The following is a 15,460-nucleotide window of genomic DNA, read 5'->3' as shown; positions in this document are numbered from 1 at the left end:
TGCACTGTACGATAATTGCTTAGTTACATAATATATGAGCATAGCTAACATTTTGTAACCAAGAGCGAAAGCAGCAAGCGGAACCTATGATGCCCCGAACATTGTATATACCCGGACATATTTTACTCGCCCCCTCCAGACCGACGATAGCAACGTTCATTGGTCGATCAGCTGCAGCTGTTTACGGTCCACATGGGCTTCGAAAGTGTCCAGGGTGCCTAAGTGACAATGTAGTGTTTAAGATCATGTTCAGACTTAATTGAAAAACTTAAAACTTATTTTGTTGTCTCTAACTAGCCGTCTCTCCGCTGAGCGCGCGTTGTGGACGTTTATTTACTTATTTAGAAAATGTCTCGTCCGGGTTTGAGCTGCCCGGGCTGCGGCTCGTCAAACATCGTAGAGGATGACCTGTACGCTCAGCAGCAGCTGGTGTGTGTGGACTGTGGCTCCGTGGTGTCCGAGGGAGCGCTGGCCAATGACCCAGTGGGAGGTTCAGGTATGAACAGTGATGATACGGAAGCCTGTTGGTCACAACTCCGAGAGTCGGTCTTTCCCTCTCCTTATTTATGTTTTTTCATATTTTGAGATTATTATCTGTCATTTCATTTTGGTTGTGGTACTCTCAGTATTGAATTACATTTTTAAAAAAATCCAGAGCATCTAATTTTGTCAAACGTTGTTAAGAACTCCACTGTGAATAAAATCTGACAGACATCAGTTTGCAGTTTATTAGGGACTCCTATCTAAGACTAATGCAGTCTGATACAACAATAAATCCCACATTTCTGTTGTTAGTTCAGAGGCTGCAGTTTGTGTTGCTGTTAAATTATATTGCTTTATGGACACAGGTGTTTCTATTATTTTGTCCTCCCCATTTATATTAATGAGGATATACTAAATAACAGAAACACTTCTCTGTTTCATGCAATACCGTTCAACAGCACTACAAACTGTAACCTCCAAACTAATCCTACAGTTGAATTAACACATCTGTAAGACAGTTTAAACACAAACTATTAGATTAGTCATTGTTCTATTCAACTGCATTAATTATAGCTAGAAGCACCTACCAAACAGCCTAATAAAGATATAGTGTAGATATCCTTTTTAAATGCTAGGCAGTATGGCCAGACTAATACTGGATTTCGTCCTGGTTATGCTGCGTATCTCATAAAACGACATCCAGCCTGGGGACCTATTGCACCCCTGCTCAAAAAAAAGCCAATGGTATTTTGTAGCATGAAATGATAACATAATAAACAAACAATCTTGATGCAAACCCCCTTAATTACTTATTTATTTTCCTGAAGTTGTTTAAGTAAATTATGTGATTCCAAAACGTGAACTCCGATTAGGTTGCTGGTTGTGCTGTGCAACCAGACTCTACGTTGATTGTTTTTGGCTAGAAGAACAATTCACTACAATACTGGAAAACACCAGAACCACAGCATTGGATCTGGTGCCCCCCACTTTTAAAGAATCAGGTTTGTTTTGAAGGACAAACCTGACCAGTTTGGTTCATTTTCACTGCATTTCTAGAAGTCCACATCAATTTGCATGCCAGCACTCACTCTTCATCAGCCAGTCTAGACTTAGAGGACCTGTCTAGACTGGCGATTGGGTAAGGCTTTTTTCTCTTTTTTCCCCAAGTTGTTTGTGTTCTATGTGCATTTATTTTGATTCTCTGTTTTATCCCCACTATATTCACTATTTATTTTGTGAGAATTATTTTTTGCTGTGCCACCTTTGAACTTGGCAGTGATATCTAAGAAGACAGCTACACAGCATTACTAATTCTTTGTAGATTTTCTTTTGACTGCAAAGGAGTTAACTGCCCAGAGTCAGATAATCTTGTCCTCAGTGTACCCTGTCCCTGCAGCAGGATCATCATAGATCAAAACTCAGATTAACTCACAAGGGGGGCTGTGGGCCCACATGTACCTTGCTGTTAATGGTAATGTGGTGAAACACATCCTAATTTAGGTATTTAAATCAGATTTTAATAATGCAGGACCTGCCTTAAGGTCCATATCATTTGAGCTGATATATTGTGCTGTGATGTTGCATATTCCAAACAAATGTACAATGAATTAAATCTCCTCAAGGCAGCTGACACACAGGGTCAGATATGTAATCCAGCCGTGTGCCAAAAGGAAACTTCAAAACACTGCTCTTCTTGGGTAGCATTAAGTTGTTTACTGCTCTACAATAATAATGGTACAGAATGTGCTGTATGTTTAAAAGTGAAGGCGATGACCATTGATGCTTCTAGCTGAAATTAACAGCTGTACAGTGACAAGGTTTGGAAACCAAACTGCAGTGTAGTCCCACTTTGGTCTGTTACAGTCTCACAACCTTTACTAGACATGGTGTCTGGTGTGTCTTGGAGTTAAGGGGGGAAATGTAAATCACATGGTAAAATCACATGGCTGCAACAGTTATTTTTTTTATTGATTCATCTGCTAATTGTTTGAATAGTTAATTGTTTAGTTTATCAGAAAACAGTGAAAAATGTCTGTTTCATTATGCTATAATGCAAGGAGACATCCTAAAGTGGCATGGCATGTTTGGCATTTTAGCATTTAAATGACACTAATAATACTGACGAAAACACATTCTGTTCCCTACACAAGGTTGTACAGAAAAATGTGCAAAAAGTGTTTATGTTTTGTTACATAGCATGGCAGTTGGTGTATTGGAATCGTTAAACCCAAGCCTCTGATACTTCCATTTAATCACATTTTCTTTGCTTTGACTCTTCTCTTTTCTTTTTGCAGAGGTTAGCTACAGCAGAACCACAGCTGTGGCCAAAAAGCCATGTATGAACCTAATAAAAGGTGAGATCTTCTTTCTAAATGGGGCTCTTGCTGCATACAGATGTCTTTACATAGAAACTTCCCTATATAGTTGAACCCGCTGCTCTCACATTGCCATGCTCATACCCCTTTTATTTGTTTCTATAGGTCTGCAACGTGTGAAAGCCTTATGTCGGACTCTCAGGGTCAACAGAGAAATTGAGGATCTTTCAGAGACTTACTACAACCAGGCCTATCAGCATAAAAGTTTCATCAAAGTGAGCCTCAACAAGAAAGAAGTTCTGGCTGGTTGCTGTGTGCTTGTAAGCTGCAGACTGCTCAACTGGCCCATTACCATGGGAACCATCAGCTGCCTGCTGGATGCCGACTCGATGGTGGTGGGAGCAGTTTATGAAGAAATGGTTAAGATTCTCAACATCAAAGCTCCAATTATTAACGTTACTGACGTAATGGAGGCTCACAGTCAGGAGTAAGTGAAGGATGATGGTCTTAATGTTTCTTTGGAGTACTCAATAATATAGCATAGTTAAACAGGTGATTTAAAAAGATTAATTTCTTACATTGTAGAATAGAGACAGATTAATACCAACTAATTACAACCTGTCCAAACATTTGCATCCATTCTCATTTTTTCATTTTCACAGATGATTCACACTTTATACAGAAGACTGACTGACAGTTAAACTAATGTTACAGGCTGCTGTATATTTTTTATGACTCAGGCCTTCAATAAATTGTCCTTGATTGTTATCATCTAAAATGTACTGAAGATGTTTTTCTTTGTCAGGTACAAAATTAGCTCTGTCTATGTTCCTGAAGAATTGGCTGAGAACTCCAAGGACTTGACCAAACGAGCCGTGGCTCTGGTGGAGCTGGCAGCAGATTCCTGGATTGTGACTGGCCGTAAGCCCATCCCCATCATGATGGCAGCCATCTATTTGGCTTGGCAGTCCTTGAAACCCACCAAGCAGCGGCTCAAATACTCTCTGGACAAATTCTGTCAGATTGCCAAAGTGAATAAGCACAAGCCTGCTCTGAAGAGAATAACTGAGATGAAGGAGGTGCTGTGTAAGCTGGGTAAGGAAATTCCCTGGGTTAAGGAACCAGTGACTCCAGATAATGTTGTTCGGCTGATGGAGGATATTCTGCAGCACAGGGACGCTCTGCTTAGGAGGGCTCTGAGAACCCACGAGGATGCTCTGCTGGCGGATTGTCAGGCCAGCTGTGAGGACTCTCTAATTGAGGAAACTGCTCCATCCCAAATATCAGAGGTTGTAGAGCAGACTCCAGACTTGTCTTCTGTGGAACTATGTGAATCGAATGCTGAAAGGGCCAAGCAACCGGGTGATGGAGATGATAATCAGTGTGCAGCATCTGAGCAACACAGTTACACTCAGGGTAGTCAAGATTCATCACAAAACTGGGGAAAGAGAGTGCTGTTTGCTCCCCCATGTGTGATTCATGCCAAGAAAAGGAGAGTGGAGCAGCCAGAGCCAAAGGATGTAACTGGTGACGAGGAGATCTCTGACAGTGAAATTGACTCATATATCCGCACTCCTAGAGAAGCTAGAGACTTCGCTCTGGCACAGAAGATGTTTTCCATGTCTGAAAGTGAGAAATCATAGCTCGATATGCTGTGGAGACCAGTGTGTACCTCTTTGGTCATTGATTATACAAAATAAAATATATTTCTAAGCTTGAATGCAGCTGTTTTCAATTTGATAGGACTGGGTTGATAATGAGATCTTCCCCCAACCTTTTTAATGTAGTTTCATTCCAGTCAAAACAGATTTTGTCTGTTTTCAAATAAAGCTTGAAGTTGTTGAAAAAAAATCTAGTTATTGGATCCATCACATGATGTGCAACCAAGGGAAACTGACTGTGAAATGCTTTTCTTTCAAAGGATATGGCTTTGCACATTTATAACAACTCTTTCCTTTGAATAAGCTTTTTTGTCATGTTATGCAAGAAAAAACACAGTTGTAAATAATACATCTAATAATGGTGGAATTCAATTTAACTGCCTCAGTCTCAGGATGCTGGCATGCTGGTTAATTGTCACACTATCAAGGCTCACTGGGACACTTGAATAGAACAGTGTCTTTGTTAATATTATTAGTTCCATCTTTGCTTTTCCTACTTTGACAAGTCAAAATGTCTTGTGTAAAAGGCCTACTATGCCAAATCTCCAATGAAAGCATTAATTGTATTGATTGTCTAGTTAGTAAGGAGTACTTTCACTCCACCAAAAAAGTTTACTACTCCACTATCAGTTCACCGAAACTGTTAGCATTTCAGAATATAGTGATTACACTGTTAAACATCTTTTCAGAGTGAAAAAAAAAAATATTGCCATGGTACATGATAAATTTTTTAAGGTCTTCACAGAAACGGGCAACATTCTTTTCTTTTTTCTTTGATTCACATCAGCCCTTGGGTTTTGTTAAGTTTAATATTTTATTCTGTTTCTGCAAGCGCTGAGCTATTTTGAAATATGATGTGATCGTGATTTGATGTTAGCAACTGCAGTGTACAAGTCCATTTAATACATCTCTGGAACACAGGATGTTATATACAGTGGACCCCACATTCAGGTCCTAAGTAAAATACTAAAAGTCACTTAAGGTTTTGTAGGGATGCACACATTTTTGGATCAGAACTTCAGGTGTAAGTAACAGAAATACAGTTGTGCTAAACTGGTCTTATTTCACAGGATGTGTCACTAAAGAATAAACACCATTCAACTACAGGAAGTGTATGTCATTGTTGGCAAGCACCAACTATGCTGGCATGAAGGTCGATTAATAAATTCTCACATTGTCGCAATGTCCTAAACAGGCCTAGTTGATATGCAGAAAACACCTCTGTCCTCCCCATTATTTAATTAGTAAATTTAGCTGCGCAAGTGCACTCTAACCAAGTTGGTTGTAATTTCATTACTATCTTCTACCATCATGCAGTTAGATTGATCTGACGAAGAAGTCATTTGGTCTCTGCATTTTTATTTACAATTTTTCACAACGTTGTGATAGCACAGGCTGATACATCAGAGTATACATTTTTTGCACACCAAAACCATATACATAATTTACAAACACTTTTGTGGTCATTTTAAGTGCATCACATAAGTACCCAACATCATTCAGTCACTGAGTGAATGATGATGGGCACTAACTTGCTGACTATATTGAGACAAATATGTGTACAGAAAATACAGAAGAGAGAACACAAAACCAAACACTGTACTACAATGGTTTCATTTTTTACAGCCATTAGTCAAAGCTATCAGAAACAATTTGATAAATTATGCAGTAAGGTGCATATTCATCAATTACAGCCTTTGAGAAAATTAAAGCCCAGGGGAGCAAGTTCATGAATTTAATATATTCCACAGGGCTCCAAGGAGGAGCACCACACAAGGATTAGACTTGACATCAGTGCCCTAGTAGAAACAATCACATCTGCAGTGACCATTTCCAAACACAATCTGAACTGATGGTTTCATTTGCTCCTCACATCCAATAAAGCTTCACCTTTTTCATCATGCGCAGCCCTTATCTGGCTTTTTCTAGGTCATTTAGATTGTCCTCATTTAGTATCCTCATTCATTTGTTAAAAGAAAGCGGACAGCCCTAGGGTTTCATTTCTTCTATATCACATTGATTGTCTCCTTACAAATATTATAAAGGAAGCCCTCATCATTCTATACAGGTTAAATGTGCAGGATATATGCACTGTATTACATCAAATATTGAGGAGCAGTTTTAGATATTTCCAGCATTTACCTCACCACAGTTCTCTCTCACAGCTTGGAATATGTCATCAATAATCAAAGAGCTGCTTGGCCCTTGCACCAAGGGTTGACCCAAGTAGTGTTGGCCCCAGAATGGCTGGTGTTGGTCAGATTGTCCATCTGTTCATCCAACACTTCCAGACAAAAATATCTTGACAATAGCAGGCCTTGTTGCCTTGAAGTTGGGTGTGGATATTCATAGTTTCCAGGGGGTGGTCCCAAAGTGGCTTTCTACACCTTCTTTTAATTATTCCTGATTTAATTGACCACCTAGCCTGTCATCCACTAATGGACTGAAAAAATGGACTGAATTTGGACTGAAAAAATGGACTGAATTTCCAGAAAATCTGCTGCTGATATTCATGATCCCCAAAGGATAGACCATAACAACAGCATGTACTCTTGTACAGAAGAAATATCAAAATCCAAGCAGCAGATTGTGATTAAATTTATTGGGCATATCTAACCTTTACTAGGTTGGACTCTGCACGATCTTTCTCCTAGCAACAACCTCAGGTCAAATTGTCAACTTTTATTTATATTCGTGGACAATGGAGGATGGACGCTATACTGATGGTGTCAACCAGTTGATCCTCCTTATCTTTGTATGCAACATGATAGTGACTGGATTGCCAAGAAAAGTTTGTGTGGATATCACTAGTGGTCACAGAATGTACTCCCATTTATTTGGTGCCACTAACAAAGTTTTAAATCACCTACTTACACTAACTTACACTTAAATAACAACAGAGAATGTTCTTCAGTAGGTGATTACAAGACCACACTGGCAGCACAGTGATTGGCGGGCACTCCAATGCGATGATTGCACTTGAACATCTTCCGTAACTCAGCTCGGAAGCGATCATGTAGCCATGCATAGAGGAAGGGGTTACAACAAGATGAGCTCATGGCACACAGGTGGCATAGCAGTTGTATGAGTAAAAAGTAGCGCTTATTAATGAGATGAATGTCTATGTCTCGCAGCACATTGAACACGTGAATAGGAAGCCAGCACACTGCAAAGGCAGACACCAAAAGTGCAACCAAACGAAAGATCTTTCTCTTACGAGCTTGTTGAGCACCTGCCTGGTCCTGTGTCCTATGGCCTGGTGCAACACATTTCCTCAGTTTGACGGTGATGCAAAGATAAGAGACAAAGACAGCTGACAGGGGCAGGACGTATGTGACCAGCAGAGTGCTGTACGCATAAGCACGTCTCTCTTTCTCTTGTCCCAACCAGAACTCCTCACAGATGGTGAAGCCTTCCTCTTTGAATTCTACGTGATAGGTGTGAGTCACTGCCGGAGCAACCAGCCCACAGGACAGCAACCAGATGCCAGAGAGGACAGAAGCACAAGTAGCTACAGAGGTACGCTTCTTCAAGGGATGAACTGTTGCATAATATCTGCAATGAAAATGAAAAAGAGACAGTGTAGTACTTTATAATAAGTTCGCTAAAAGTAATGCTTAATTATTGCATGATTAATCATAATCCAATGTATGAATTAATGAATGAATAATCATGAAGTCCTGCAGCATAATTTTATTACTATTAGTATTATTAGTTAATTAATGAATATTAAATCAGTTAATTTTTTCCAAATCAGTTACTATACTATGCAAAAATGCAGCACAATGTACTTTACAAAAAAGACAGAGTATAAAATTTGACCAGTACAATCCACGAAGGAAAAAAGGAAAATCACTTAAATGCATGGTAAAACAACGACAGTCATAGTAAATTTTCTGTGAAAGCAAAGCCAATGGTGAGTTTTCAACTGGCTTTTAAAATCCTCATTTGGTCCTCAGCTCCAGCGGGAGAGAAATCAGCAGTTTTCAGTGCAAAAGGAAGCTTTGAATTTTCACAGTGAGCAGCAAATAGCCTGTGGATCTCAAGACTCTAACAGTGGGGGACATGTCTTTGCACATACCTGATTCTTCTTTCAAAGCATAGATACGGATAATTGGATTTTGGTCTGGTCCCACCAGGTACATACTGCTGAAAGCCTAAACTCTTTTGCATTTAATGGTATAGGTCATGAATTCATAAATGGATTCACAAGCTTGTTAAACCACAAAACTCATGTCAACATTTCACTCATGCAGCTATACTCAGTGTTAATTCATTTATGTCAATTAAAGCTCCATCACATGAGATAATAAAGGCCTGATCATTGATTAATATTACAGCGGCGTTCATGTTACATCACGTATTAAGGCACACACTGAATCATAATGAGTCTTAATCATGCATTTATTAAACATGAGTGGTGAACCTTTAATGTTAAAGTGCCACTGTTTAAAGTGAGTGAGCACTCATTAATTATTCTCCCTATAAATCTAATTCATTTTTAGAACATAAATGATGATGGGTAATGACTGCATTTCCTGCAATTATACTCCACTCACACTTAAAGTTGTAAAATGTAAAATAGATTATATAGAGAAGGAATTCATTTTGTTTTTTTGGCCTCTTGGGATTTAAATTTGTTTTTCAAGGTCAAAATAGCAGCACAGTTATGCTACACAAACAGGTACAAGCACTTAACTGCGAAGAGGATTAAAAGGAGGGACAACAGCAGAAAAAAACTTTAAGAAGAGTTCAAAATTGCACTTGTGATCTCACTGGCAGAATTCCTGCAGTGCATAGAGATCCACCCACCTGTCAACAGCAATAGCAGTGAGTGTGAAGACTGAAACGTAGACTGTGACAGGCTGGATGAGGAACACCAGATAGCACATTGAGCGGCCAAAAACCCAACCATGTGGATTGAAGGCGTAGGCGAGAGTAAAAGGGACGCAAGTCACACACATGAGCATGTCAGAGAAGGCCAGGTTTCCGATAAAGAAGTTGGTGACATTGTGCATCTTGCGGGTCCGGCAGATGACATAGAGGAGTAAGTAATTCCCAAAAACACCCACCACCACCACGAGTGCGTAACAGGGGATGATGAGAGGCTTGAATTTTTGCAGCAGGGCCACATCTGCGAACTGGGAGCTGCGATTGGTGGAGTTGCTCTGAACCGCGACCTCATAAATGTGTCCCTCTGTCTGCTCTCCTGACACAGACGGCTGTGTGCTTCCAGCCCAGCCACTGTGATTACCCTCCATGGCGGCAGAGCTCACTCAGTCTGTCAGTACCTACACTGTTCAAAATACAGTAAAACAGGTTCGCAGCTGTTAAAACAGAACATGAACAACTTTCCTTAAGGTCAAATGTCTGTCAAATTGGTGTATTCAATCCAAGGATGCCATGCAAAAACATTATAAACATTATAATGAAAACAGGTCATGACATTTACAAAATGGAAGACCATTACTGAATAACCATGCTTTTACCAACACCAACACATTTTTGCACAGAGTGGTGAAAAGCACATTGTTAGAAGGCTTTATAATTATGAAGGCATTTGAATGTGAATAGCTAAGATGAGCAGCACAACGTCATGCATCCTCCACTGAAATGTGCATATAGAAAATGTCAAATCACAGGGTTCTGTCAGCAGTTAGAAATCATACTGCTCTGTTTTAGTGTCATTACTAACCAGCAAACTGTGTTTAGCTCTTTACAGCATCAATACAATTATTCAACATTACTCAGATGCTTAATTTTTTTGTATTTTATTAAACAGTAAACATATTTTACTTTTTAATTGATCTTCATTGTCACATACATTTCATGGAGACTGCTTAACATAGAAAATGAGATGAAAGATGTCTGTAACATAATATTCCCTTTGGCGTGAGATTTCTAAATATTGAATCTCTGGTGCTAAGTTCACTTCAAAGCTTGAGGTTGATTTTCCACCCAGCTTGCTGATGCAATGTCTGGAATTTGACAGTTAGGTCTTATCACAGGAGAATGGCAGCTGTTTAAGAATGTGTTGCCTCAGCTGCGATGAATGTTACTGGTTATTATCTGTAGCATCTCTTTCATTAACCCAATCTATAGGTTGATGGGTGAATGTAGAATATGTGTTACTTTAAAGACATATCAGCATTTTTACAGCCCTTGATCTAGTGAAATATAGTGCTCTTATAATGTTTCACTCATATAAAACTCCTATCAAATCAAATTTGTTTAAACTACATGTTGTGGATGAAACAATATAAACACTTTTGCAGTATAATACCCTAAAGTTAAAATCAGTTTTATCATGATTTACAACCTGCGGTTGTAGTGTTTTTAAATGTCCTGTTAACGGTCAGTGTCAGTGAGGTCACTTCTCTTCGCTAATGTGGTTTTTCCAATATTTTGTACATAATTTCATCACCATTTCACCCTATCACATTGCATAACTTGTACCTGCTGCATTGACAGTGTTGCTGTCAAGGTTCTGTTACAGCTGACACACACTGCTTATTAGTATGACCCAGTGTGACTCGGAAAGAGGGACCTTTGGACTTTTTTCCATATGAAACTAATTTATGCTACACTTGATGCAAAGACTTACCACTGACAGCTAATCATGATATTTATGAAGGGTGTGGAAGAGAGATTTTACTAAAATGTAACCACAGATTTTGTTTTCTGTTTGCTGGGTTTTTTAGTCATCCCAGTTGGATATAAGTTGCAGCGCTTAAGACAAGTTCTCATGTTCAACAATTCCTATATGAGCATTTTTTCAAATGAATGATAAAATTTATAATAGTAAACTTTATTTATATAGCATTTTCATACAGGGAGTTTAGCTCAAAGTGCTTTACAACAAAGTAAAGAAACAGGAGAATAAAAGTAGGAAAATTAAAACGTGAATACTGCACCATAAAATCAAACAATCAAATAAATCAATAAATAACATACTGAAGAAGCAGCAGTAATGAATTAGCATATAAATTGACATATACAGTGCTAGTAAGTACACAATTCTCAGATGTATTTGCTGTATATGACTTAAGAACTTGAAAAGGAAATGAATTATGTATTACCATGTATGAAAGGGCTTTGACTTACATGTAGAGAGTATACAGTAATCTTTTGATGCATACTTATTGGATGAATGTGATCTTTGTTGTGCTCATGTTATAGACTGACTACTGCTACTGCTACTTATGAGTGGAACAGTTCTATTTTAACTGTAATTCAAAGGTTCATATCTACCAAAATGAAACATTCAGATATTCAATCAGTTCAAACTAAATGGTGCAGTATTTTATCAACTTTGATGTAATAGAGCACAAAAAAGTAATAAAAAAAAAAACATGTATTTTTCCCCCATCATTTTCTTTTTCTTTTTATTATTATTTTATTTTGTTGGATAGATATGTTCACACTCACAGATGCTGTGCCATCTTCAATCATTTGAAGACCATATCTGAAACCTTTTCCACACATTTATCTCCCACACTAATATTTCGTCCGACTTTATTATTGAAGTTTAGTTATTGGTCTGTTTAGTTAGTTATTGGATTATAATGTCAAGGAGTCTTACATAACAGAGCTCTGGTCGTGTAACTTCTACCAATTTATACCTCAATGCACATTTAAATACCAGAGAAAAAAATGCATTTTTTAAATAGATATGCAAATCTTGGGTATGAACATAAATCCATGCATTACATAGTATGAGCCCTAGCAATGTTGCCTGCATCACAAATGAAAACTCGTGAAATTCAAAAGCAGTGTGACCTTTTTGATGTGCGAATATTTCTTTCATTAGCATTTGACATAGAACAATGTGAAAAGTATGCATTTTATTACAACTCTCAAGAATATTTTCACTACTTTTGAGAGTAGAATTGTAATCGAGTGATCATATTTCTATTGTATTGCTTTGTATTGTATTGTATTGTACTTTATTTAGTTGTTTTGTTATGCCACTAATACCTACAACAAGAGGCAAGCAGATAATAAATTACTAAACATCCAAAGACATGCAGATAAAAATCACCCAGTAACTTACCTGTGTCTCTGGATTAGTTGAGAGTGAGAGTATGATGAACAGACCTTCCTTAAGCACCTCTCCACAGAGAGTGAGCTGAAGCTGCTGCTGGTTTAGAAAGAGACAGAAAGAGAGAGAGAGAGAGGAGAGAGAGAGAGAGAGAGAGGCAGAGAAACACATAGAGAGGGAGAGAGATGTCTGTGGAAATGAAAGTAAGCCAATAAGATGTCAGAGACCCAAAAAGATTAATGCCTGGGTTGGACTTAACAATGACGTTTAATCTTGAACTGATTAGTTAGTGGTCAGTATAGATAGGTGTCAGGATGGAGACAGTGAAGGTTATTATTGATTGTTTGTTGATGTGTCCCCAGGTGCAGTGCCAGTAGTCTTCTGATTTAACACCATATTACTGTGCTGTTAGTGCACTGTGTTGAGGAATTTTGCATTTATCACTCATCGCAGCTGGTGAAAATTTTAATTTGAATGTTGTGCTTTCAAACAAGCTTTGGCAAATAAAGAACATCATCATTTGTCCTTTACGGAAGCTGAAAAAGACCATTTCGATAAATTTTTAAAATGCCATTATCTCAAAATAAAAAGCTTCAATAAAACAAAAGGATGATTTTTTGAGATAACAACATAAACAACATAAATTATTATTAGAAAAACATTATTACAAGAAAACATGCTCTGTACTTCAAGATAATGAAATAATAAAGTTGTAATCTTGAGATAACAGCATTTAAAAATGAATTGCCATTATGGCTGTTCTTGGCTTCCATAGTCCTTGGATGTTTCTACTTGCTATTTACTGATTTAAATGCCTGTTAAGCTCACTAAAAGATGGTACGTTCGTCATGTACAGAACATGCCAATCACAACTCATTTGTGGTAGAACTAAAGATTTGCACCCCTCATAGTAATTTGATGACTGTCTCTTCATCAAAACCTTGTTTCCAACAAAAATCTGTTGTAATTGCAAGTGACAGAGACACAGTGTGGAGCTTCTTACTTTTAAAAAAAAGATAAAAATATCTCCATTTAAAGCATCATACCCTAAACTCCCACCTAGATAAGTGAGTGCTTGCTGTAATTCCACTGTCCACAAACCTTCCCCGATAAAAAGGTTTTAAAGTGCAGTGTGATTCACAGTTACTTGCTCTTCAGTTGCAAATGGCAAAGTAAGGCTAAGACATTTAATTTCTTTTGCTGAAAATACCAACAAAATGACCTTTTCATTGTTTAAGGAAGATGAATGGTAGAAGTAAGGCTGTAGTTATGCCTCCACTGTTCTTCCTTCCTCTTCTTATTAATTGGCATGGACTTTAAGTAAGCACTCCGCACAACATTAGTCTGTCATTTCAGTTTTGTAGCACTGAGCACAAGCTAGAAATTTGTAAAAAAAAAATGTCAGAAAAAGCAACAGATGAAAAAGATAAACCATTGTAGACACAGTGGGACCCATTTTGGCCACTTTCAGAGCTACGAGTAAGGCTTTCTGGAAGCGGCAAACTCTGTCAACAGTAAATGGTAAATGGACTGTACCTATATAGTGCTTTTCTCCCTTAACAGACAGCTAGTGCCTCACCCACTCACACCCTGACAGCAGCTGAGCTGCCATGTAAGGCGCTGGCCTGTCCACTTTGTAACAACTCTGGGTTCAGTGCCTTGCTCAGGAGCACTTTGCCATACCTTCCCAGTAACTATGTGAAGAAATATGATCACAGATCGCTGCATGTAACCAGATATAGTTTGGAAAATAGGGGCTTTATTGTCTCTATTCAGCCTGTTCATATCAGAACCAAGACTGTGAAAACATCCATGCTTCATACATATGCCACTGTAATGACAGTACTATCTTTTTGTATTGCCAAGGTTGCAAATCAGTGAGACACTGGAAAGAGAGAAAAAAACGTTTTCAGTTTATTTCTCAAGGGGCCAGAGGAAATCTACTGACAGTCACATCATTACCACAGATTTAGAAGATGACATTATAGGAAGCAACAAGTTTATCTGGCAGTACAGTGCTTTCACCCAGAGAAGCATGCCTGTGGCTGCTTTTCAATAAAAGACACAAACCAGATGGAGTTATCTGCATAAGTGGGAGTATTTCAACAAACAGGTGAAACTGCCCATTAAAAGATGCTAAAATATGTTAATGTGTTGTTGATGCAAATATGTCCAGTGTGGAGTGATTAGTAGTCAAGGAGATGTGGCCCCCACGCCACCTTGCTGGGCTTCATTATGAATTTTCGAAGTTTGTTTTCATGTTTAATTTGAAATGAGTATAATGTAGGAGCTCTTCTCATTGCAGCAGGCAGGTAATTACATGTCTTGGTAGAGTAAAAACTAAAAGCTGTGGCTCCAACAGGGCCTTTTGGGTTAAACTCTGTGGGCTGCGTGTCTGTGCCATATAAATGAATCTTTACTTACTTACCAAGCTGTAAGATCACAGATGAATATATTCTGTCGCATTTGAGAATTTCTAACGTCTGTGTCATTTCTTTGATGCCATTAAGCATCATTATGCACTCTAAACTTAAAGGCAGCCTCATCTTGAGGAGAGGAAAGGCAATGACAAGTTCACCTTTCTGTGTACTGTTTGAGCATCACTGCCACTTGGCTTCCAGCTGATAGCAGCCTGATAGCTAGCCACAGCTAATGAACGCCCATTTGAGCACTACAAGAGGCTGCTTGAACTTAACACCAAAGCAGATTCATATAGTGCTCCGCTGAGAAAGCTTTGTTCCCTCAGGAACTTCTCATCAATGTGGAGTCTTGGTGATCAGAGTGCTGTTCCGTTCAGTGTGAACAAATCCCTCCAGGACAAAGATCTTCACATTGCATCTCCTGAGTGGTGGGTCGTCACTTCATGTGACTCATGAGACTTGCAAACTCTTTCTTCATGACAAGAAGACAAAACTCATTCTGACACCTGGAGTCTTGGTGAAGTCCAATGTAAACAAGCA

At 38.5% G+C, this 15,460-nt stretch overlaps 2 protein-coding genes across 3 annotated transcripts; one reads left to right on the top strand and one right to left on the bottom strand.

Moving 5' to 3' along the window:
- The first annotated feature begins 132 nt into the window (after positions 1–132).
- Positions 133–5,565, top strand: brf2 (BRF2 RNA polymerase III transcription initiation factor subunit). 2 transcript variants are annotated; one of them, XM_018671271.1, is made up of 4 exons: positions 133–496; positions 2,778–2,837; positions 2,964–3,285; positions 3,604–5,565. In XM_018671271.1, exons 1-4 carry the CDS (start codon positions 349–351, stop codon positions 4,439–4,441), a joined length of 1,368 nt encoding a protein of 455 aa, XP_018526787.1. In that variant the 5' UTR covers positions 133–348; the 3' UTR covers positions 4,442–5,565. The 2 variants fall into 2 exon arrangements, with proteins under 2 accessions (XP_018526787.1, XP_050928855.1); XM_051072898.1 differs by lacking the exon at positions 133–496 and adding an exon at positions 1,538–1,621.
- Positions 5,566–7,149: 1,584 nt separating this feature from the next.
- Positions 7,150–12,578, bottom strand: prlhr2b (prolactin releasing hormone receptor 2b). Its single transcript, XM_018671272.2, has 3 exons — positions 12,513–12,578; positions 9,272–9,755; positions 7,150–8,014 (listed from the first exon to the last, which is right to left on the bottom strand). Exons 2-3 carry the CDS (start codon positions 9,718–9,720, stop codon positions 7,381–7,383), a joined length of 1,083 nt encoding a protein of 360 aa, XP_018526788.1. The 5' UTR covers positions 9,721–9,755; positions 12,513–12,578; the 3' UTR covers positions 7,150–7,380.
- Positions 12,579–15,460: the final 2,882 nt, after the last annotated feature.

Source organism: Lates calcarifer, linkage group LG9 (assembly GCF_001640805.2).
Source record: "Lates calcarifer isolate ASB-BC8 linkage group LG9, TLL_Latcal_v3, whole genome shotgun sequence".
In the NCBI taxonomy this organism is placed as follows: domain Eukaryota; kingdom Metazoa; phylum Chordata; class Actinopteri; family Centropomidae; genus Lates; species Lates calcarifer.
This window is presented reverse-complemented; position numbering and strand designations above follow the sequence as displayed.